General features: G+C 40.3%; 1 protein-coding gene across 4 annotated transcripts in view; it reads right to left on the bottom strand.

The window, feature by feature from the left end:
• The window catches only part of COL14A1 (collagen type XIV alpha 1 chain), a 195,185-nt gene that overhangs the window by 111,744 nt on the left and 58,703 nt on the right, over positions 1-24,738 (bottom strand). For all 4 annotated transcript variants that reach the window (XM_045861220.1, XM_045861219.1, XM_045861221.1 and 1 more), the window contains 7 exons: positions 24,306-24,467; positions 21,359-21,510; positions 20,137-20,266; positions 18,792-18,937; positions 15,961-16,090; positions 9,505-9,644; positions 1,410-1,536 (listed from right to left, as the gene is read on the bottom strand). In XM_045861220.1, coding sequence (XP_045717176.1) covers positions 1,410-1,536; positions 9,505-9,644; positions 15,961-16,090; positions 18,792-18,937; positions 20,137-20,266; positions 21,359-21,510; positions 24,306-24,467 — 987 coding nt within the window. The remainder of the gene's footprint in view (positions 1-1,409; positions 1,537-9,504; positions 9,645-15,960; positions 16,091-18,791; positions 18,938-20,136; positions 20,267-21,358; positions 21,511-24,305; positions 24,468-24,738) is intronic.

Raw genomic sequence — 24,738 nt, 5'->3', positions numbered from 1 at the left:
GCCGGCAGTGTAAACTAGGGAGACTTGGGGCAGAGCAGACTGTACAGTGTTCCAGTCACTTCCAGAAAACTTCGGTTCTCTACCTGACTCTCTTCATTAACTATAAAAAACAGGAGTGCCACATTCATCATTTTACAAGGATAATATTTTACTTAGTACTTTGAGGAAATTAATAATGAAATGGTGCCCTAGAAGTCTGAGAAATGTCCCTTTTAGCTTTCTGCACTTTTTTTTCCTTTAAATCTGTCTATTATGGTCTACCTTCAACATTATTTTGTATCAGCTTCAGGTGTAGTTAGACACCCATTCATTGCAATTCTTTACATTGTTCCCACCAACCCCTGCAGCATCCACCTGGCACCACACACAAAGCCATCGTAACACCATTGACTACATTCCCACGGCTTCATTCATCTTCCTGCCTAAAGCTTTCTCTAGGAATAAGTTCAGTCCTGGAGAGGAAGCTTCATCCTTTTAATCCTGTACATATGGCGGCCATCAGAAGTGAAATATAATTTATGAGGCGTTCCATTATTTCACTGCTTACACACTTCTGAGATGTACAGCAGCAGGTATCACATCCAACTATACCCCGGATGAACTGTCAATCACTGATTTTTATTATTTGAAATCAGAGATTTTTAGAACTTTGTCAGGACCCCGTGAGAATTCCAACTGGAGGTAGCCCTGGAGAGATTTTGTGAAATGGCTGAACTTTTTGCGGTGAATATTATTTTTCAATAGTAGGTCAAAAACTTTTGGATATCAACAATTTTGGAAGTTCTATGTAATATACGCACATAGGAATATAAGAAAGTTGTGCAACTGTTGCTTTGATAAAGCAAAAGAAAAACAATTATGAGGTTAGGAACAGAACAATGTACACTTTCTTTTAACTGAGACCTTTTAAATGTCAATGGTCTCTTTTGCTTGCTTTGATAGAAACTAGCCATTGTGCAGCCTAATTACCTAATTGTTGGTTTGTTAGCAATAATATAAAATACACAAAAATTAAAATGCAGTCTTTTTAAAATCACAGTTGAAGAAGCTGCTCCATTACTCTCTGTTTAATCCTTACCTGAGGATATGTTTATTGACATTTTTAGAGAGAGAGGAAGTGGGGGGAGAGAGAGAAAGAAATAGCAATGTGAGAAACATTTGCTTCCCTCCCACACGTGCCCTCACCTGGGATCAAACTCGCAACCCAGGTACATGCCCTGGCCAGGCATTGAATGCCACATTCATCATTTTACAAGGATAATATTTTACTTAGTACTTTGAGGAAATTCAGCATGCAGAACATGCTCCAACCTACCGAACCACCCAGCCAGGGCAAGAAGCTGGCCCAGTGTGTGGTTTCTATATAGTCATTCTCGGAAACTTTTCACACCATAACAAGGCTTGCTTACCTGTGGTAAACACGCCAGTCAGAGGCTCTGACTGCCCTTCCTCGTACAGGGAGGAGATGGCAATAGTGTACTCGGTGAGGGGGGTCAGGCCCTTCAGAGGGAATGTAGTGATAGGATCGACTTCAACCTGCAAAGGACAGAAGTCACAGTAGCTACATCAGATGCTCTCCGATACTGGAAACAGAAGTTGTGTTATTACTATCGGCAGTTCACTTGGCTGGCAGTGGAGCTATAAGTGCTGAAAAAAATTACTGCATTATAAAACTAGTCAGTTTATATATACACATTTCTAATCCTCCTCTTCAGTAGATTACCTATCAGTTAATTCTCAGGATATCTTTGCAACCGATATTATTTCCACTCATTAATGATCTAGAAAGTAAAGTGCACACCATTTACAATGCTAATAAAAATATAAAAAAGTATAATGTGTCCAGGCTGGTCTGCTAGAGGCAGGTGGTTTTTGGCTTCATTTTCTGTGCTCTGTTGACTCCATGACTAAGTAACTCCCACGGAGATTCATAGGTGAGTGACCATGGGATAGGCAGAATCAGGGAATGGACGTATGAAAAACAATAGTAAATATTTGAAATTGCCCATTATCTTTCACAGAGAGACATACCTGGGAGCAATATGTACCAATATCTTCAGGGCACATACGGGAGGAAGTACTGAGGATAAGGACCAAGGGTGTAAAGAAAAGGAAGAATTAGAAAAGGGAAGAAAAAAGAACAGACCTTGAAGAAGAAAGAAAAAAAAGTAGGAGGCAATGAGGGCAGGATCTAGAAGACGGAGAGAGCCCTGGGCCAAGTCACACTCAAATTCAAAGAACAGACACAGCTTCAGCTTTGAGAGGCTGGGTCTTGGGGCTGCTGGGTTACATCCAGGGGACATGTAGGAGGCCAAGTAAGTGGCACCTCCCACTTAAGCACTTTGAATATATTTTCTCAATAAATACTCACAAAACTGCTATAAGGTAAGTACTCTGGGATATTGAAGAAATGAACCTATTGACCTGAGAGCAGACGCTGCCAAAAAATATCTGACTTAACATGTTTTCAAGAGACATTTTGGAGCAAGGTCACTAAGATCTGTTATTTACAACACTTCCAATAACTAATCTTGATGCTATCTCCTGAGATTAAGAGGAAGGTGACTAAGCTCGCTGTATTTGTTCATGGCAGTCAAAGTGACCTTTACCAAAATATAAACTGTGTCACGTTCTACCTAAAACCTCCACTGGTTCTCTTTCGAATGAAAACCAGACACCCTGCAATGGCCTCTGGGCCTCGCACCACCTGGAGCGCTGCTCCTCTCTTACCCATGCTCTTATGGCGCCCTGGGCTCCAGCCACACTGCCCTGCCATCAGGTCCAAGCCTTCCTCACCTCAGGGCCTTTGCACGACCAATTTACGGTTCCTGGGATCCTATTTCCCTAGGTCTTTCAAAGTTAGGCCATCCTCCTTTGCAGGGCCGAGCTTAAATTTCACCTCCTCAGAGGGGGTTCTCTTCCCACCTATCTCAGCAGGGTTATTCTCAAACAATACCTTTGTTTGTTTCCTCCTTAGCACCAATCACAGCCAGACATTATTTTATTTCCTTATAAACGTGTTTATTGTTTACCTCCTATGTAGAGTATAAGCCCCTTGAGCACAAAATGTTTAGTTTTTTCACTACTGGATGTTGAATTATTGTGTTGGTTAGGGTTTTTTTTTTTTTTGAGTGAATAAAATAAGTAAATGAAAATTCAGATGGAGGCAACAAAGAGCCTTTTATTCATTTTTTAATTATTTTTTGTTGATTATGTTATTAGAGATGTCCTGACTTTCTACCCTTTGTCTCCTTCACCCAGCACCCCCTACTCCCTCAAGCAATCCCCCCACCATTGTTCATGTCCATCAGTCATGTGTGTAAGTTCTTTGGCTACCCCACTTCCTATACTGTACCTTGCATCCCCATGACTATTCTGTAACTGCCTATTTGTACTTCTTTTTTTAACTTCTAAACTTTTTTTTTATTGTTGTTCAAGTACAGTTGTCCCCATTTTCCTCCCACTTATTGGTACTTCTTAATTCCCTCACCTCTTCACCCATTCTCCTCCTACCCCCTCCCATATCGCAACCATCTGGTAACTAACTTCTTCTCTCTTGCTGCTTTTAAGAGACTCTTTATCTTCAACCTTTGGCCTTTTACGTAAGATCTGTCTTGGAGTGGGCCTCTTTGCATCCATCATAATTGGGACTTTCTGTGCTTCCTGGACTTGTATGTCTATTTCTTTAACCAAATTAGGGATGTTTTCTTTCACTGTTTTTTCAGATAGGTTTCCAATTTCTTGCTCTTTCTCTTCTCCTTCTAACACCTTTATGATGTGAATGTTGAATCTCTTGAATTTTTCCCAGAGGCTATTTCTACAAATCTCTTTTTTGGATTCTTTTCTCTTCTTGTTCTGCATGGTTGTTTTTTGTCTCCTTATATTCCAAATAATTGGTTTGATTCTTGGTTTCATCCATTCTATTATTGTTTCCCTGTAAATTGTTCTTTATTTCAATTAATATAGCCTTCATTTCTGACTAGGTCTTTTTTATGCTGTTGAGATCCTCACTAAGTTCCTTGAGGATTTTTTATAACCAGTGTTTTGAATTCTGCATCTGATAGATTGCTTATCTCCATTTCATTTATCTCCTTTTCTGGAGTTTTGATCTGTCCTTTCATTTGGGCCATGTTTCTTTCTCTCCTCATTTTGGCAGCCTCCCTGTGTTTGTGTCTATGTATTAGGTAGAGCTGCTTCGACTCCATGTCTTGATAGTGTGGCCTAATATAGTAGGTGTACTTTAGGGTCCAGTGGCACAGCCTCCCCTATGACCCAAGCTGGTTACTCAAGATGCAGCCTTTGTGTAGGCTGAGTACACCTGTCTCTTGTAGTTGAGCCTTGGTTGCTCTTGGCAGATAAATGGGAGGAATTTACCCAGGCCTATTAGCTGCAAGGACTGGTTGTGACCACTGACCACCAACCTCTGCCCTCCATGGAAGATCAGCTGTGCAGGGGCAGGGTAGTGGTGCTCTGATGTGGTCTGTAGCTGTCCACTGAGTGCACTGGCCCTGGGGTTTCCTCGATGGTTCAGGCCAAAGTAAGCCCCCACCTGTGTTTTGCCTAGGGAACCCTGCCTGAGCTGTAAAGCAATCTGAGATGGCTGCTACTTGTGTCAGGCTTGGAGGTTCCCAGGCAAAGCCAAGTTGTAACTCTAACCTAGCTGCTGCTAGGGCTCACTGAAGCCAGCTCTTGCTTGTTTGATAGGCTTGTTTGTTATGAGCCAAAACCAGCCATTTCTATGGAAAAGCAGCTTGGTGGGCCTACCAGTTGGGTGGGGCAGAGCCTCTGGGGATCTCCACCGTGGGTCAAACAGTGTTATCCAGGTTGATGGAGGCTCAGTTATGACATAAGCTTACCAGCTCTGTTGGGGTAGGATTTAACAAAAGGACAATGGCTTCTGCTCACCTTGATGCCAGATACTTCAGTTCCTCCCTGTATATCACTGGTGCCTTTCAAGCTGCTACCCTGGTGCTGGAGCTCAAAGGCAGTGAGTCTGAGGAAGTGAGTCCACGTGTGGGTTCTTTAAGAGGAACTGCTCGGTACTCCAGAAGATTCTTCCACTGACTCAATCCCCACTGATTTTTGCAGCCAGAAGTTGTGGGGACTTATCTGCCTGGCACTGGGAGGCAGATAAGTTGGCTGGGGAGACTGGTGTTGATCTGGGGCTCCTCACTCTTGAGATATCCCTCCAAAATTTTTATCCATATGGGTGTGGGACCAGCCCATTGTGCATCTGCACACCTCCTACCAGTCTGGATGAATGTGGTTTCTGTAATTCCATAGTTGTCAAACTTCCATTCACCTTGACTTCATAGTTGTCACACTTCCATTCAGCTTGATTTCTGCTGTTTCTGAGTGATGGTTGTTCTATATTTTAGTTGTCATTTTGACATGACTATGCAAAGAGGCAAGCATGTCTGCCTATGCTGCCATCTTGACTAGAAGTCAACAAAGAGCCTTTTTAAAAAAGATAATAAAAAGATCATTTAACCTAAGAGCCAATCCAGAAAGTATATAAATCCTAAAAAAAATCATCAACTAGAGTTCAAAAAAAGAAGTGTAAGCCCTGGAGAGAAGAACATCCATTTTCATCCTTTTGAAACCCTGACCAGTCTGTTGGACAGGGGAGCCAACCTCCCAGCCCTTTCAGCTGCCCAGCTGTCGTGCCAGACTTGGAAGTGCAGTCATCATGGAAATTCTGGCCCAGTCAAGGTCCCAGATGAGTACGAGAGTCACCCCAGCTGACACTACATGGAGCAGAGACAAACTATCCCTACTGAACCCTGCCCAAGTTGCATAATCATGGGTTACTGTTTAAGCCAGGGTGTTAGTTACATAGCAATAGTTAATTGCTATGAAAAACATTTTTTCACAGTCTAGCTAAAAGCTTAACTTCAGCCTAATTCTGGGTGAGATGAAGACATAGTCCTTGATGAGATACGAGGGATTTGAGGTCTCCTCTGGGCTCTGTCATTGAGTCATTACTGTCAGGAACTGGACTTGTTTCTCAGAGTCTAAACCCTGGGGCCCTTCCTTTAAAAAACTCAAATGGCACCATATGATCTCACCTTTAACAGGAACCTAATCAACAAAACAAACAAACAAGCAAAATATAACCAAAGACACTGAAATAGAGAACAGGCTGACAGTGACCAGAGGGGAGAGGGGAGGGAATTTCAGGGGAAAGGGGGAAGGGTTTACAGGAACAAGTATAAAGGACACATGGACAAAAACTAGGAGGGGGTGGAAATGGGAGGGAGGTGGTGGTGGGGCTGTGGGGGTGGGCTGGGATGGGAGTAAAAGCCAGAAAACTGTATTTGAAAAACAATTAAAATAAAAAAAAAACTCAAATGGCAGCACTTCAGGACTCCATCATGTTTGCACATTTTCCCACGTTCTTTCACAACACATGCTGTCTGAGATGGCTTCTCTCCTTGGTCCCACCAGCCGTGTGTTGGTAGCTTTATCCCCTAAGCACTGCACTAGGTTCTCTCTGTAGAGCTCTCAGGGCAGTGGCTGGCTCAGGGAAAGCACTGAACATGTGTTAGCCATCATCATCATCATCATCATCATCATCATCAACAGTATGATCATCATCGATATTTAAGTGCTGCATATGGTTTTTCTTTTTTAGTCTCCAAAAAGTTGGGGAGAAGGCTAATGCAGAAGAGATACAGAGTTAGGGAGAGGAAGTAAAGGGGGGAAATATAAATTAGGTCAAAAGCAAAGCTTTCACAGTTAGTTGCAGGTTACATACTACACAGATTTCAGTTGGGACATTTCAAAGTTCATTCCAGCATGTTTTGGAAATGTCCTAAAAACCCAATTGTAAAATTGTCTGTAAACAAAAGCTTAAATGAATAAAAAGTTAACGCAAACTATGATAGGAATGTTCACCATTCAATCATATAGTCCAAAATTAGGTAAAGTAATATTTCACTTAAAAGGAGACGCTTGTCAAGCAACCTCTAGTCTCAACTGCATCATTGAAAATTAAGAACATACATACACATGCACACACACGAGTCAAAATGAAAATGTTACAAAACCTACACATTGAATTCCTGAATTTCATTCAAATTAAATTTTCTCATGGTTTTGTTCCAAGTCCATTTACTTACATTTAAATTCAGTTTCACCAAACAAAGTTTTATAACTTTCAAGCACAATAAAAATTAAAAACAGTGTCTAAAAGGCAGCCTCAAAATTGAAAAACACTACAAAATGCACATGTTTTCTCAACAAATGTATTAATCTGGGACGATTCTTTATGAAGGCAAGCAACGTAAAATACCATAAGGGACTACAACTATAATTTTTTTTGAATGAATGTTAACTGGACCTATTGTAGTGCTTATTTTGCCAATTATACAAATGTCAGATCACCTGAAATTAATATAATGTTGTATGTCAATTACACCTCAATAAAAGCAATTTTACGATATAATTATATTCGTAAATATAACTCATATATGCACGTATATGACACACTTTGTTTTATGAAAAAGCATTACCAAAGAAAGATGCTCTACAGTGAACAAGTATTTATTGTTGAGTATTGCTGTGTTATTTTGATTGTTTAATGAGTCAACATTTTTAAGTTGGTAAGCTTTGTAGAAAAATGGAAATCCCTGAACAAAAGATTAAGGGTCACAAAATCTGGCAGCCCTGCCTGGATTTCTACGCAGTGGCAACCTGCAGGGGCTGACCGTGGCTGAGTCTTGAATGGACATGTACCCCTACCATGCTGGTCCCTGCCACAACTTAGCATCCTTGTCATGGTACCCCACTGTCCATGGTCACTTATCATCAGTCTTGAATTACTGTCTTTTTTTCCATGGAGAATTGTACATCCATGTCCCAAAAATGGGAATACAGAATATATGAAATACAGTCCACATTGGCCTCATGTTACGAGAAAAATAGGTGAACGTGTATTTCTTTGTATGTATGACTATTACTTCACATTTGTGGCATGTTTCGCTCATTCATATTATCTGTTCAATCTTCCTACATGCCTGAATTTGTAAACCATGAGAGTATAATTTATCCCTGATAACAAAGAGACACTGATAGCTCAGTGTTTTTTATTTCAATCCTTTTGAGCCAGCATAAACAGCTGCCATGTGCAAGGTCTCGTGTGAAGAGTCTCTGTAGACACACAGAAAGCTGCTCCAGCCCCCAGTTGATCCCGTCTTTCCAGACCGGGCACCAGACCTATGAATTAGGAAGCCATGGTGAGAGCACCAGCTTCAGCCACTACCTGGCTACAATCTCATGAGTGACCCAAGCCAAGAAATAATGTTTTCAAAAGCAAAGCAACTAGTCCAAATGATCCCAGCTTTGTCAGATTTGCCCTTAGGAAGATGTAATGAAGGATGTTGAACTGTAGGTCTGTGTTGTTAGCCAATGTGCAGTTACTGCCCATTCATTACCTAATGTCCTGTAGAGGGTGCATTCTGAAAAATACTAAATGGATTTAATTACCAGGAAAAGTTTGTGTCTGCATATGAAAATACTTGCTTTATTTGGTCAGAAAACAGAAATGATGTAATCCAACATATTTCCCTCTTTGTCTTAGCTTCTTGGACCAAGATAAGGAAAAAATAACAAAAATAACTTTGCTAACTATTCTGCTAAAACATACTGCCAAGGGAAAAATGTCTAAAGAGTATTAATCACTTAGTACAAACTTCTATATCTTCATAGGTTTTAACAAATTCTGTTATGTACAAGTATCATCCTACACAAAATTTGAATTATTCAATTTGCAGTTTAAGTTTATCAAACCAGGATCTTTCAGATGCCAGTTTACTCAAAAGCAGAGAGATAAACTGGGTAACACTGATATTATTTCTAGTTTACTATTTCCATAAAGATACACCCCCACCCCTGTCCAATGGGGAAGATGGTATTTTCCAAAGATGGCCACATCCATCTCCCTCCCCACATGCCTCTCCCTGTGGGACTTGTGTTGCCCCCCATCTTGAATCCATCACAGACTTGTCAAATCTCCTACCAGAGGCAACTGGTAGAGTCTGGTGGAGGTGATAGTCTTTGGCTTCTGATGCTACATAACTCAAAGTGACATAGCTTCTGTGTAGCTGTCACTCTGCCTCCGTCTCTTTAAATGTGTGCCTGGGGACTCCTGAGCCAACACAAGAAGCGGCCACACCAGAGGACGCATGTGAAGAGTCTCCTTAGAAACACAGACAGCTGCTCCAGCCCCTGGCCAATCCAGTCTTCCCAAACCAGGCACCAGACCTATGAATTTGGAGGCCATGGTGAGGGCACCAGCTTCAGCCACTACCCGACTACAATTTCATGAGTAACCCCAAGCCAGAACTACATAGCCAACCCCTAATTCCAGACCCAAAGACACCGTGAAAGAAAATAAGCAGTATTGTTTTGAGCTACTATGTTTTGGGATGGTGGGTTAAGCAGCCATTAAAAATAAAACTAACACAGAACCAGTGGAAAATTAGACATGGTGCTCCAACTTACCTCATTAATTTCAGTCCCATCTGCATTGTTATACACAATTCTATAACCTGTGACCTTTGTTGAAGTGGGGTCCCAGGCTATCCGGGCACTGTTGGAGCCAACATTGGAGATTCTCAGGTTTCTTGGTGGACTTAAGGGCACTTTACAGTACATGGAACAGGAAATAATTAAAATTTTAAATAATATACATGTAAAGAAGACCAAAAACAGCATCTTTGATTTCTGAGTTACTTATAAATGGAAATTTTCATCCAGATAATAACTTATAACAAAAAAGTTTTCCTTGTAAGGAATATCTAGTAGTGATAAATTACACATGCTTAGAAATTAATAAGATTTAGGTAAATTTTTTTGTACCTTTCTTCTCCAGTCAATGCTAGTATAGCCTGGTGTAAAGAAGCAATGTAATAGTTCAGCCAGAACACCTGATATTAAATCTCAGCTATTCCACTCACTTATCATATGATTCTGGCAAAGTCACTTGACTGGTCCTCTCCGCAACTTCCCATGTGCAAAATCAGGCTGATGCCTACCTATCTGCCATCTCCACTTTAATGTTAGGCATTTCCAAACCCGTCCAAAACTGAGCCACTAACTCCTGCCACTGCTCCCAACCCTTTCCCTTGGGCTCTCCCTCTGAGCAGATAGCAAACCCATTCTTCCCACCCTCTGAGCAGATAGCAAACCCATTCTTCCCACCCTCTGAGCAGATAGCAAACCCATTCTTCCCATTGCTCAAGCCAACAACCTTGAAGTCGGCCAAGATTCAGGTCTCTGAACACATGTCCCCTTCTCAGCGAGGCTTCCCATGATCATCTCATATAAAATAATCTTTCCACCCCATGGTACCTGTCTCATCTCCCTGACTTATTTTATTGCACATTTACTGGTCTACTGTCCATCACCCCCACTATATTATAATCTCAGAGGATTAAGGAATCTGCTTTAATTTTCTTCTGGGCTTTACCCCAATATAGCAAGCACTCAATAAATATTTGTTGAATCAATGAGCAGGATTACACTTGAATAAAGCTAAGTGACTTTGTGAGACTAGATAAAAAGAAACACTTTGCTGTTGTTTAAAAAAATATTTAAAGAAGTGTTGGTATTTCCGCAGATTCCTGACTATCAATCCCGTAATGTTTTGCACTTCTCAAGGGCCCCTTTCTGATTCAACAGATTAAAACCTGTCAATAGTCTTTGACAGTTTTGTGAGCTTTCACAGGTTTAAAGTAAAAACAATGGTTAAGATGTACTTCATGCTTTCTCTGAGTCTGAGACATACACATTATCTCATTAAATCCTTACATTAGACTGCAAGGATAGAGTTACAATTATCCCCACTATATAGATCATGAAACTAAAGTAGCTTGGCCAAAGTCACAGTCAATAGGAGCAGAAGAGCAGTGTGTTCTTCTGCTCTTCTGGGTGTAACCCAGGCAACTGATCAATTGCTTTATGAACTTGTATAGTATTGAATAGTATAGAATATACTATACTATTGGATAGTATAGAATATAGTATTGATAGAGCCAGCAGAGCAAAAACTTAAGACAAATAATGACAGCTGTCAGCCAATGTTTCCTAACCCCTAAGGTCAATTCTTTCATTAATTCTATATATGTATACACACACATATAAAAAACATATAATATGTATATATTCAATATATTATTTAATATATATTAATTTATACATTATTATATATTATATAATATAATTTCTATATATAAATTTATATGTGTGTGTTATATAATTTATATATTATTTATGTTACTATATATTTATTTATTATATTAATTTAATATATTGATTTAATATATTGAATTAATCTATATTATTTGCCTATATATTAGATATATTATTTGGCAATAAAGAGCCTATAAGACTTATAAGGCTCAATATATATATTGAATTAATATATGTATTATATTATATTATTTGGTCATATATATATAATTTGACAATAAAGAGCCTATAAGACTTAGTGACTCTCAAACTTACCCTTAAGTATTGAGAGAGAAATTGTAGGAAAGAAAAGCAATATAATTATTTTAAGTGTTGTACACATTTTGCTCTAAATTTTTCTGGAATTTGGTTAAATTTGGCAGCCTGATGAAATAATGTCTGGTTTCCTTAGTTCATAAAAATGGCAATCTAAATGATGATGGAAGGAGACTTGATTTTTGGTGGTAAACACACAATTCAGTATATAGATGCTGTATTATAGAATTGTACACTTGAAGTCTCATCATTTTATTAACCAATGTAACCCAAAATATTCAGAAAAAATATTTTTAAAAATAAAATAAAAACCAGACTAATAAAAAGAATGCCAGTCTCAGGAACAAGTATCCAGGACATTAGTTTTTAGTTCTAGCCATAGTGATCAGACAAGAAAAAGAAATAAAAGAGCCCTGGCTGGTGTAACTCAGTGGATTGAGCATGGTCTGTGAACCAAAGGGTCACTGGTTTGATTCCCAGTCAGGGCACATGCCTGGGTTGCAGGTCAGGTCCCCAGTGGGGACCACATGAGAGACAACCACACATTGATGTTTCTCTCTCTCGCTTTCTCCCTCCCTTCCCTCTCTCTAAAAGTAAATAACTAAAAAAAATTTTTTTAAAGAAATAAAAGACAACCAAATTGGAAAGGAGGAAGTAAAACTGTCATTATTTGCAGATGGCATGATAGTGTACATAGAAAACCCTATAGTCTCCACCAAAAAACTACTCAACCTAAAATTGAATTTGGTAAAATAGTGGGATACAAAGTCAATATTCAGAAATCAAAGGCACTTTTGTACACGAACAATGAAATACCAGAAACACAAACTAGGAAAAAAAACCCACTTACTATAGCAACAAGAAAAATAAAGTATCTAGGTAAAGAGGTAAAAGACCTATACTCAGAAAACTACTAAACACTGAAGAAAGAAATTAAGTAAGATACAAATAAGGAGAAGCATATACTTTTCATGGATTACAAGAATTAACATCTTAAAATGTCCATACTACCCAAAGCAATCTATAGATTCAACATAATCCCTATTAAAATACCAACAGCACAGTTCAGATTTAAAGCAAATATTTCAAAAATGTGTATGGAACCAAAAATGGGTCAGAAGAACAAAGTGGGAGGGATCACAATACTTGATATCAAACTATACTACCAGGCTACTGTAAACAAACCAGTCTGGTCGTGGTATAAGAACAGACACACAGATCAATGGAACAGAGTAGGGAGCCCAGAAATAAACCCAAGTCTCTATGGTCAATTAATATTTGACAAAGGGGGCACAAACATAAAATGGAGCAAAAATAGGCTCGTCAATAAACTGTGTTGGGAGATCTAGGCAACTACATGCAAAAAAAAAAAAGAAATTAGACCTCCAAATTACACCATACACCAGAATAAACTCGAGATTAATAAAAGACTTAAATATAAATTGTGACACCATTAAAGTCTAAGAGGAAAACATAGGCAACAAAATTTCAGATATCCCACACAGCAATATTTTGACTGATATATCTCCTAGGGCAAGGGAAATAAATAAAGGAAAAAATAAGCAAATGGGACTACATCAAATTAAAAAGCCTCTTCACGGTTAAAGAAAACATCATCAAAATAAAAAGGGATCCAAGGGCATGGGAAAACATATTTGCCAATGATACCTCGGACAAGAGTTTGATCTCCAAAATATATAAAGAACTCACATTACTCCACTCCAGGAAAACAAACAATCTGATTTTAAAATGGGCAAAGGACCTGATTAGACACTTCTCCAAAGACATACAGAGGGCCCAGAGACATATGAAAGGATTGCTCAACATCACTAGCCTTTAGAGAGATGCAAATTAAAACCACAGTGAGATACCACTTTACACCAGTCAGAATGGCCATCCTTAATAAATCAACAAACAACAAGTGATGGTGAGGTTGTGGAGAAAAGGGAACCCTAGTGCACTGTTGGTGAGAATGCAGACTGGTACAACCACTGTGGAAAACAATATGGAATTTCCTCAAAAAAATGGAACTGCCTTTTGACCCAGTCATTCCACTGCTGGGATTATACCCTAAGAAACCTGAAATACCAATTCAAAAGAATCTATGCACCCCAATGTTCATAGCAGCATTAGTTACAATAGCCAGGGGCTGAAAACAGCCTAAGTGCCCATCAGCATATGAGTAAACCAAAAAACTGTGGTATATTTACACAATGGAATACTACACAGCAGAAAGAAAGACGGAGCTCCTACCCTTCACAACAGCATGGATGGAACTGGAGAACATTATGCTAAGTGAAATAAGCCAGGCGGTGAGGGACAAATACCATATGATTGCACCTATAAGTGGAACCAAATGAACAAAACAAACAAGCAAGCAAAATAGAACCAGAGACATGGAAACAAGGAATGGGCTGACAGCAACCAGAGGGGAGGAAGGAGAGAAATAAGGGTGGAAAGCCGGGGAAGGGACTGGTTAAGAAACATATATGAGTGACCCATGGACATGGACAGCAGAGCGGGGATTGACCGTGGGACCGGGAGTTGGGATGGGAGGAGGAGAGCAAAGGGGGAAAATGGGAACAACTGTAACAGAACAACAAAATATTTAATAAAAAAGAAAATAGATAAAAATAACCAAAAAAGTTAACTAGTAATGGTGACAAAGAGTCATACACATTTTATAATATAAAGAAATGAATATTCTGAGAGAAATATTGATGGGCAGTTGGGAAAAATTCACTTAAGTAAAATGTTATGTTAGATACTGTCTAGCATGATTTATTTCTTCTGTGTTGGGCTTTCCCAGGTTTTGTGGGGAAAAGGGTTGTTTATTTGCTGTTTTAATTACATGTGTCTTTCTTCAAAGAGCAAGAACCATATGGCCTCGATTAACAAAGAATGGATGTGGGAGAAAACTTCGTTATCATTAAATGTCTATGTACGTTTCCCAAATAGAATCTTAAAGATAAAAGCACTATAGAAATGGTGCTATTCACCTTCTCCCCAGGCCCAGAGGGAGGGGCAAGGCCCTGAATCCCTCTGCAGTTTCCTGTATTTACCTTTTCTAAAAATATCGGGAACTCCTTCTATTTACCCAAATTAGACTTGCCAATGGAATTGTCACTCAATTTAAAAAAAACTAATTATAATAATAGTTGAGATACAAAAGGCTGCAACAATTTTTTTTAGAAAAAACATGTAAATTTTGATAAGAGTGGAGGAAAAAGAAATATTGAGTAAATGTGGGCCGAGTGCTTTCACCTCCACTACTCTTACCTCTCCTTTTCCAAACTCAGAAGCCTTCCACTACTTGCCCGCTGCCACCCAGCTAAAACATGCCTTGAGCTGGAATTCCCATCTAAGCCGCTTTGATCCCAAAGCCAATATTCTATCTAGCCTTTGGATTTAGAGCAAGACGCTGGTGGCTAGAGAACGCTGCAGTTCAGTTCTAGCACCCATATGACTCACAATAATGAGTCTAGGAGAAATACAAGTACTTCCCCTAAATAAAATGTACATTTTCTTTTTCATTTTTAATTTTTTCAATTACAGTTGAAATTCAATATTATTTTTATTATTAGTTTCAGGTATATGGCATCATGGTGAGACATGTATATGATTTCAGAAGTGATCCTCTTTTTTTTTAAAGATTTTATTTATTTTTTTAGAGAGGGGAGGGAGAAAGAGAGAGAGAGAGAAACATCAATGTGCGGTTGCTGGGGGCCGTGGCCTGCAACCCAGGCATGTGCCCTGACTGGGAATCAAACCTGCAATGCTTTGGTTCGTAGCCTGCGCTCAGTCCACTGAGCTACGCCAGCCAGGGCAAAAGTGATCCTCTTGATAAGTCTGTTGCCCACCTGGCACCATACATAGTTATTATAATATTATTGACTATCTTCCCTATGCTGCACTTTACATCCCAAAATATACATCTTCTTATGTTACGATTAGCTCTGAAGAGGTTGAAACCTAAACCAGTACTTCCAATTTAGAATCCCAATTTTTTATATTTTATTTTTTAAATTTTATTTTAATTTAATTGTTGTTCAAGTACAACTTTATATCTTTTACTCCCATCCCAGCCCACCCACCCAGCCCTCCCCACCTCCCTCCCATTTCCACACCCCCTAGTTTTTGTCCATGTGTCCTTTATACTTGTTCCTGTAAACCCTTCCCCTTTTCCCCTGAAATTTCCCTGCAATTCCCTCCCCTCTCCCCTCTGGACACTGTCAGCCTGTTTTCTATTTCAGTGTCTTTGGTTATATTTTGCTTGTTTCTTTGTTTTGTTGTTTAGGTTCCTGTTAAAGGTGAGATCATATGGTATGTGTCTCTCATTGCCTGGCTTATTTCGCTTAGCATAATGCCTACCCTTTTTGACAGCATGGATGGAACTAGAATCCCAACGTTGATTTTGCTACAGCATTTCATCTGAATGACCGAACTACTCACATGTTGTTTCTTGTCCTGAAACGGGATCGCTGGCCTCTTCTCCAAACATGGCATAAACTGTTATTGTGTACTCCGTGTTGGGCAGCAGCCCACTCAGTTCAATATCGGTGTGGGTCTGTCCAATTTTCATCTGGAAAGAACACGCATTATCAGGTTGTGTGCCAACATGTCTTATGCACGCTGATCAGAGTGGAACTGGATGAAGGTGAGACCTCACAGAATAAGACTATCTCCTCACGACCCCTTCACCCAACAGGCTTCGGTCATAACCTGTTCACTGTCACATGACTTTACATTAGGAACAGATGCTCTGGAACCATATAAAACTAAACACACCCGTGTGTGCTGTTTCAGGGTAACTCTTTACATCTGGACAAGTGGCAACTGCAGCGGGAATAAGTGTTGAATATTTGCTCCTCAGAAGAGTGTGGGCGGAATTGAATCAGAAATGTTCTCTAGAAAGAGTATAAGCTCCAGGCCAGCGTGCTGTGGGCAGTGCCAAGTGGGCATCTCTCACCACTGGGCTAATTCTAACCAGTCGCCTGGCCGGAAGCCTAGTCTTTGCTTCCAACCCAACTGAGCTGGACCAGTTTTGCTGCCCAGTTCAACAAAGGGGCCTGTCTGCCCGGGTTGCAAGTCTCTTCCAGGATTCAGAAGAGATCACCCCACCTTGATGCCCAAGTTGGCAGCCTGCTTTTTTATTCTGGGGTGACATTAACGACCATGGAGTAAGCTAGCCAGCATTCTCAGTGGTGTGGCAGCTGGGTGACAGCTGCATAACAGGTTGCTCTGGAGGGGAAAAAATCATCTCCATAGACGGCGTCCAGTCACACAACTTCCCGTGTTATTATTGTCAAATGAAAATTTTTCATTCTGAGACATCTCAACATTCATAATAAAAATGTGGGGGAAATACTATAACACACCCTGATGTATCCACCACTCGAATTTAATAAATATCAATGTTTTGTCATATTGACTTCAGATCTGGTTTTTAAAAGAATATATTCAGATAAAACAAAAGTTCTCCTCATTCTTTCTGTTCACTAGCTCTACCCTAATGTTGAGATGTATCTTATTGATCCACTATTGTCTACTTCTACATACTCATAGATATATCTGTACATAACATGTGGTTCTGTATGTTCAACAACATACATAGATGGAACTACACCACCATAATATTTTTACAATTTTTTTCCTCTGTCAACATTATGTTTCAAGATTCATCCATGTTGATCCACAGGGCCAGAGCTGGCATTATCTAATTCCTTTATGGTATCCTGTTGTATAAACATGCCGCTATTTTCCTTTCTCCTACAGATGAACGTGTCAGTTGTTTGCCACATTTTGTTCTGACCAAGTCCCTGCACTGAAAAATCCTTCGCTATGATGCTTCACTATGACAAACACCTCGAAACTGTGTGTCTTCGACTTGATGAAATATTTCAAATTACTCTCCAAGGCAACACTACGAATTTACCTGAGTGATTCTATTCCCCCACACGCTCAGTAATATGTGGTATTATCAGACTTTAAACGTTGTTTACTAATTGGTAGTCTATGAACTAGTACTTCTTCTTCTTTGTCTCTTTCCTAGTGAAGCTGCACATCTTTCCAACAGCATTTTTAAGTCTCCCTTCTGCCAAAATCATTCAAATCAACGTTAAATCCCAATGGTCTAAAGCAGCCTAAACCTTGCAAATAATATGTCACCAATGCTCTGTTCTTGACACTCAGATTCACCACCTTGTTGGCCCTAAAAATTTGTCACCAGAGGCAGATTTTGGACAGTGCTGAAGAATTGAGTTGTGAACTCCCTCTCTTGTCCACCTGCCCGGTCAGGGCACTGCCAAGTGCCCTAGGCACTTCCCCTTCCATCCTGGAAACAATTACAGTAATTGTTTCCCGAATAAAAATGTGGACTAACAAGTCATTCAAAAGTCAAAGATTCATCATTGAAAAAGGAAAAATGCAAAAAGTCCATATCAATGAGAACATTTGTTTGCCTTGAAAATTGGTAAAAAAAAATTTCTAAGTCAGTGTACAGGGGGAAAACAGTCATTTGTGAACTGCACATAGAAATATAAACTAGGTAAAATTTCTCTAAATTCATTTGGTAATATCTCGCATGATAATTGGCATACCCTTTGAAAAAAGAAATTCTATTTCTAGGACTTTATCCTAATAATCAGACAACCATACAAAGTCTTATGTTAAAAATAGTCACAAAGCAGCCCTGGCTGGTGTGGCTCAGTGGATTGAGTGCCAGCCTGCAAACCAAAGAGTCACTGGTTCAATTCCCAGTCAGGGCATATGCCTGGGTTGTGGGCCAGGTCCCCGGTAGGGGGTATGGGAGAGGTAACCACACATTGATGTTCCTCTCCCTCTCCTTCTCCTTCCCTTCACTTCTCTCTAAAAATAAATAAATAAAATCTTTTTAAAAAAATGGTTACAAATGTGGGTACAGAAAATTATCTACATGTCCAACAATAAGAGTTTAATGAAAGATGACCTGGTGAAATGCAATAAAGATGTTTAAAGTACTACAAATTAATAAAATATTATTTAATGGTACGGAAAGATATTCACAATATCCAAAATGAAAACCAGAAAGTACAAAAACATTCCCATTTGTTGTGTCCAAAATACATTGAAAAAGACTTTAACTAAACGTGAACTGACTACCTCCAGGTGGTGAGATTACAAATGACTTTTTCCTCTTGCTTAATGTGAATTTTATAAATTTTACACATTAAATGTTTATAGCATAGAAGTCTATTTTAGGCCAGTCAAAGATTCTAGGACGCGAGTGGGCAGCGGGAGGTCACCTCTTTCTCGTCCCCGGCCAGGCCCTCTGTGAGAGGGGCGTAGAGGATCAGGTAGCCCGACGCCCCGGCCACCGCGCTCCACCTTGCCCGCAGACTGTTCTCGGTCACGTCGTACAGTTCGAGGTTGGAAGCAATGGGCAAGGCAACTGCAAGAAGAGATTACTTATTTTAATATTCATCCTTGACCAGTGTGCTTGCTTATTTCCAAGTATCCAGGTGAACCTTAACTACACCTAGTTCATTTTTCAGATGACTTTCACCTTCAAATCTGTTCGCATAGCCTGCGAGGGTAAACAGTGAATGTTTAAAGCGGGAATGGCATCTTCTAGTCTCTTGTATCCCACTACTAACAGGCACCTTTCTCTGACAGCCAGTCAAGAGCAAGAAGACTACTCTCACCATCGTTTTATGTCTATCACCAAATGGTGTCTAACGTGCAGCAGCCATTAAAAACTGTGTTGGGTCACTTAACAAAACGACAGAATGGGCAGCTGGACAAACAAATACATGAATGAATCAGTACTCATTGGCACATTCAATCAGGGACAGCGATGAGACGTGACTAGGTAGCCACAGGTTTGAGAAAAATGGAATACTTAAGACTGCCCGTATCTGTAAGGTGGGGAGAAAGAGATTAAGGATAAATCACAAGTTCCTGGCTTTAACGATGCCAATAAAAACTATGAAATGTTTTTAAATATAAATCCAGGCCCTCCATACTATGGCCCTGCTTGCTTCTCCAAACACAATGTCAAGTTCAGGACCTTGTTTACATGTGCAATCTTTGACAGAAGTGCCTATAGCACTTCGTTGCACTAATTTGCTTGCATGGCTTCGGTTTGTACTTGCTCGCTTACTGGACAAAAACTTCCTTCAGGGCAGGAATTGTTACTAAAACATTTCTGAAAAAGAGAGAGTATTCACGTCTGCCTTACCAATTGTTGTCAGGGATAAATCCAGCAATGTAATGAACAGGAGTGGGATTATCATAGCGCCACATTGTTATTGGTGGTGTTTATATCGCTATTGTGTTATCAGCGGCAGAGTTTTTAAACCAACTTTGCAAACTGCCTAGCGTGTAACAGGGCCTCAGTTCATGTTTGAAATAACTAAATGAGTGGGTAATGGTGTTTTCTAAGGATCGTTGCGGTGTGTGTGTGTTTTCACCGTCGTGCTCAGGTAAGGAATTACTAGTATTCAGAAGCTTGTTGTAATTGCAATGATATTACAAAATGAAAATAGATATAACAGAGTTTCCTTGTCATTCTACTAGGCAGGAGAGCTACAGAGCCCCTTCTTTTCTTCTAACGACAAAGTCAAAGATAGTGCTTAGTTCGGTACATACGTGTGGTTTCGGTTCCCCGTAGGCCTTCGCTAGCGGTGTGAGAATACACCGCAAAGACCACCACCTGATACTCCGTTAGAGACATCAAGTTTCTCAGCACTGTGGAAGTTACACTTCCATCCACCACCACCTGTGTACAGAACAGTTCAGGAATGAGAGTAGGAAGTAGCCCACATGCAGAATTCAAATGAAAAAAAAAAGCAATAGTATCTCTGGCAGGATCATTTCATGAAATATGTTCTTATTCGTGCCACATCCTATTCCCACTGTGAGAGTCAGTTCTTCTTGAGTTCCTACATGAAGTGATACACCTTTTATGGAACATGTCCAGACGTCCCCTATTAATCCCTGTCTAATGGAAATTGTGTCATTCTTATCCTAATCACGTGTACTTAATAACAGTTGACATGTGATATTTTTCCATGGGGCTTTGGGAAGCATTTAAAAGGTTGATTAGTCATGAAAGAGATAGAACCATTGGAAGCATTCTGATTTTTTTTTTTTTTTGGTCCAGATGATTTAAACCTCCATGATCTACTTCTCTAACATTTACCAAAAAAAAAGTATAAACCCTGCCATAATACAGGAAAAAAATGGTGTAACATGCTGAGGTTAGTCAGGGTTAGAACTATAAAAGGTTAGCACTTTAATAAAGAAACACTTCATCACATGTTAACATATTCCCTGTGAATTGCGGTATCAAAGGTAGGAACTGATTCAATCATCTGGCGACGTGTATTCTCCCGTGACCGCCAAGTCACGGAAAAGGCCAGCCCCAGCTGCCTTCATATGGTTTCTCCGTTGCACTCATCTCCACAAACATCCAGAACATTCCAGACCCCGGAGGGCTGGCAACACACAGACTCCGTTAAGGCAGGAAGTTCAGTAGAAGAATTCATGAATAGCGAAAGTGGGTTCTGGCCAGATAGTTAACTACTGATTTCTTTTTCTATAGAACCCCTTAATTTTAAAAGAGAAACAAGTCAACGTAAGTTGTGTTAGAAATAGATACATGCATGGCGTTCTGAGGGTTATTTGACGGAGGTAAGAGGGAAAGATGTAAATTAACTACATGGACACATGGAAATGTATTTAAGTCAAATGATTTTAAATGTGTGTGACCGAATGACCTTCTTATATATCCATTTTGGGCTTGTCCTCACTACTGTAGAAGCCTTGAGAAAATGAAAATGATGGTGTGAAAATATTATGTCCTTATTACCTCATCTGGTTTTCCGCCCCTGGTAGGATAATACACGACTCTGTATTTTTCCACGTTCCCTGGGGCATGAGTCCAGTTAACCATAAAGCTTCTGGCAGTGACTTCAGAAGTAATCAACTCCGTAGGCGGCCCAATGGTGGCAAGGGCTAAGGCTAAAGGAAAGAAACAATACGATGAAGCTTTCCCCCAAAGTTATTTTTTATGAACCTAGGAAACCCCATGAGCCAGAAATGGCTGTTGATTTTATGCTACATCTCAGATTTTTATCTCTAGGTAAGTTGATTCAGCCATTCATTCCTATATTTCTTCATGAAAACATTTAAGTGTCTATGAAGTACCAACCCCTATGCTAGGCTGTGAGGATACAAACCTAAATAAGACATAGTCCCCAACTCTAAAGAACTTGCTTAAAGAAACTGCTATAGTAAAAAACAAAAGCACAGCATTCATTGAGCATGTGTGTACCTTACAGTCACTCTTCCAAGCCTTTTAGAAGTATTGTTTTATTTAATTCTCAGTATCTACTATTATTCTTCCCATTTTGTAGGTGAGAAAACCAAGGCACAATGAAATTAAATCGCTCACCCAGGCCTCACAATTAGTAACTATCAGAGCTGAGATTGATACTCAAGCTTCTTGACCCAAGATTCTGTGTTTTTAAGCATCAGAAGGCATGGTGGCTATACTGAAGACTTCAGTTCAACAAATGGCCAATGTCTAAAAGTAAAACAAGAAGAAAAAGCAACTAACATACTAAACACCCACCATGAACTGGACACTGCGTAAGCACTTTGTGTTATATATGTGTTAAAAGTAAATGATTCTACATAACATTTAGGACATGTTAAATTCAGGGTCCTTGAACTTCAGCTTTTCTTACTCTGTAGGGGCACTTACCCGAGGGACTTTAGTAACATAATACTGGAAGGGAAACATAGTTATTGAACACTAACTATGACCAGGAACAGTATAACATGCTTTATCAGCAACACATGTAGAGATTTTTCTGCGGGAAAAGCTGGGTTCTAACGTACTCTCATGAAGAGGCTCAGAGACGTTTGTTCAGGAAAGTATTGCTTGGCGGCCCAACCTAGCCCCTCACCAAAATTAGATGTTTCTGCTCTGCAAGAGCAAAAGGTCTCTGCAAGGTCTCTGCAAGAGACCTTGTTTAAAGGATGAAAAGACAAGCTACAAATTGGGAGAAAATATTAACAAACCACATATGCAAAAAAGGATTAGTGTCTAGAATATAAATAAACATTTCTCAAAACTCAACTGTTAAAAACTAAACATAAAAAAACAAAACCAAAAGAAGTCCAGTTGGATGGAAACGGGCAAAAGGCATGAACTGACATTTCACCAAAGAGTATATTCCAGACGCAAATGAGCATGTGAAAAGATGTTCAACTTCATTGGCTATCTGGGAAATGTAAATTAAAACTACAGCGAGCCCTGGCTGGTGTGGCTTAGTGGATTGAGTGCCAGCCTGAGAACCAAAAGGCTGTTGGTTCGATTCCTGTTCAGGGCACATGCCTGGGTTGCAGGCCAGGCCCCCGGGTGTGGGTGTGAGAGGCAGCTAGCTGATCAATGCATCTCTCACATCGATGTTTTCCTCCCTCTCTTTCTTCCTCCCTTCCCCCCTCTCTAAAAATATATAAATAAAATCTCTAAAAACCACAATGAAATACCAATGCACACCTATCAAAAAGGCCAAGATAAAAAACAGTAGCAACAATAAATGCTGGTGACAAGGCATAGAACTTGGGCCACTCGTGTATTGCTGGTGGGAATGTTGAATGCTATGGCCACTCTGGAATGTAGCTTGGCAGTTTTTGAACTAAAACTAAACTAAACATAAAACTACAATATGATACAGCAATTGCGCTCTTGGACTTTATCCCAGAGAAATGAAAACATATGTTCATGCAAGAATCCATACATGAATATTCACAGCAGCTTTATTTGTCATAGCCAAAGAAGGTACACAATTCAGATGCTTGTCAGTGCGGGAATGGTGAAACGACCCGTGGTACATCCGTACGGTGGACTGGACCACAGCCATTATGAGGAAGAGGAATCCATTCATGCAACAACATGAATGAATCTCCAGGGATGTACCCCGAGTAAAGAAAGCCAGTCCTCAAAGGTTACACACTACATCATTCCATTTATATAAAATTTCAAAGTAAGCCCTGGCTGGTGTAGCTCAGTGGATTGAGCGCGGGCTGCAGACCAAAGCATCGCAGGTTCGATTCCCAGTCAGGGCACATGCCTGGGTTGCAGGCCACAGCCCCCAGCAACCGCACATGGATGTTTCTCTCTCTCTCTTTCTCCATCCCTTCCCTCTCTAAAAATAAATAAATAAAATCTTTAAAAACAAATAAATAAAATAAAATAAAATTTCAAAATAAAAGAACTACTTAGAGATGGAGAACTGATTGGTGGCTGTCAGGGGTTAGGGGGCGGTTGGGGGAGGGACAGAAGTGAATGCGGCTGCGAAAGGGCAACAGGAATGATCCTGGTGGCAACAGAAATGTTCCCTATGGCGACTGCGTCACTGCCAACACCCCGCTGGCGGGCTGACAGTGGACTGTAGTTTTGCAACATGTTACCATCGAGGGAAACGGGGAAAGTACACACAACCTCTTTTTCTACTATGTAAATGGTCAATTATCTCAAAATCCAATGTTCCCTTAAAATAAACATGATGGTTTAGACGCAACCCCGTGGAGAAAAGTATCCCGCGGTTCAAGTATTCTTCCCTCACCCCCATAGAGCCGCCAATACACCCCCGTTTCTACTCTCAGGATTCACTCACTTCTTCGGAGAATAAAGGACTCTGTTTAGAAAGTCGAGATTAAAGATGGTAAGAATTCTCATACCGCACGACAGCCTGTGGCCCAGGGCAAGACCCAGCCAGGATGGCTGCCCCCTGAGACTCGTTTACCTTTGATCTCCCGGTCCTGTTCTTCCACGCGGAGGCAGACGGTCCGCGTCAGGCTCTCCACCACCGTGTGCATCAGGTCGAACTCGGCGACGTTGTACACGTGAGTGCTGTCGGGTTCCGAGGCGATCTCCTGCAGCTCGTTCTCGTCCGCGTTCTTCACCCCTTGTGTTGAGGACAACAGGGAGGGCTGTGACATGCATGGCCCATGTGACGAGCAGTGGCAGCCCTCCCAGCCGCAGCCCCGCCGTCTCCACCGCAATCAGTGAACGCACGGGCTGCTTGAACGGGGCACAGCTGGCCCTCCCCATGCTTTTGAAAAGTCTCCTTCAAAATCCTTTCTAAATGGTTTATCTTAATTTTTGCAGTAAGTCTTAACCGGAAGATATATTAATAAAACTAACTTTAATCTTGCATGACCATTGCAGAAGCAATA

This window comes from Phyllostomus hastatus, unplaced genomic scaffold, assembly GCF_019186645.2.
Source record: "Phyllostomus hastatus isolate PE091 unplaced genomic scaffold, TTU_PhHast_1.1 phas_scaffold_21, whole genome shotgun sequence".
In the NCBI taxonomy this organism is placed as follows: Eukaryota; Metazoa; Chordata; class Mammalia; order Chiroptera; family Phyllostomidae; genus Phyllostomus; species Phyllostomus hastatus.
Note: the sequence above shows the minus strand (reverse complement) of the source record. Positions and strands in the feature narration are given on the sequence as shown.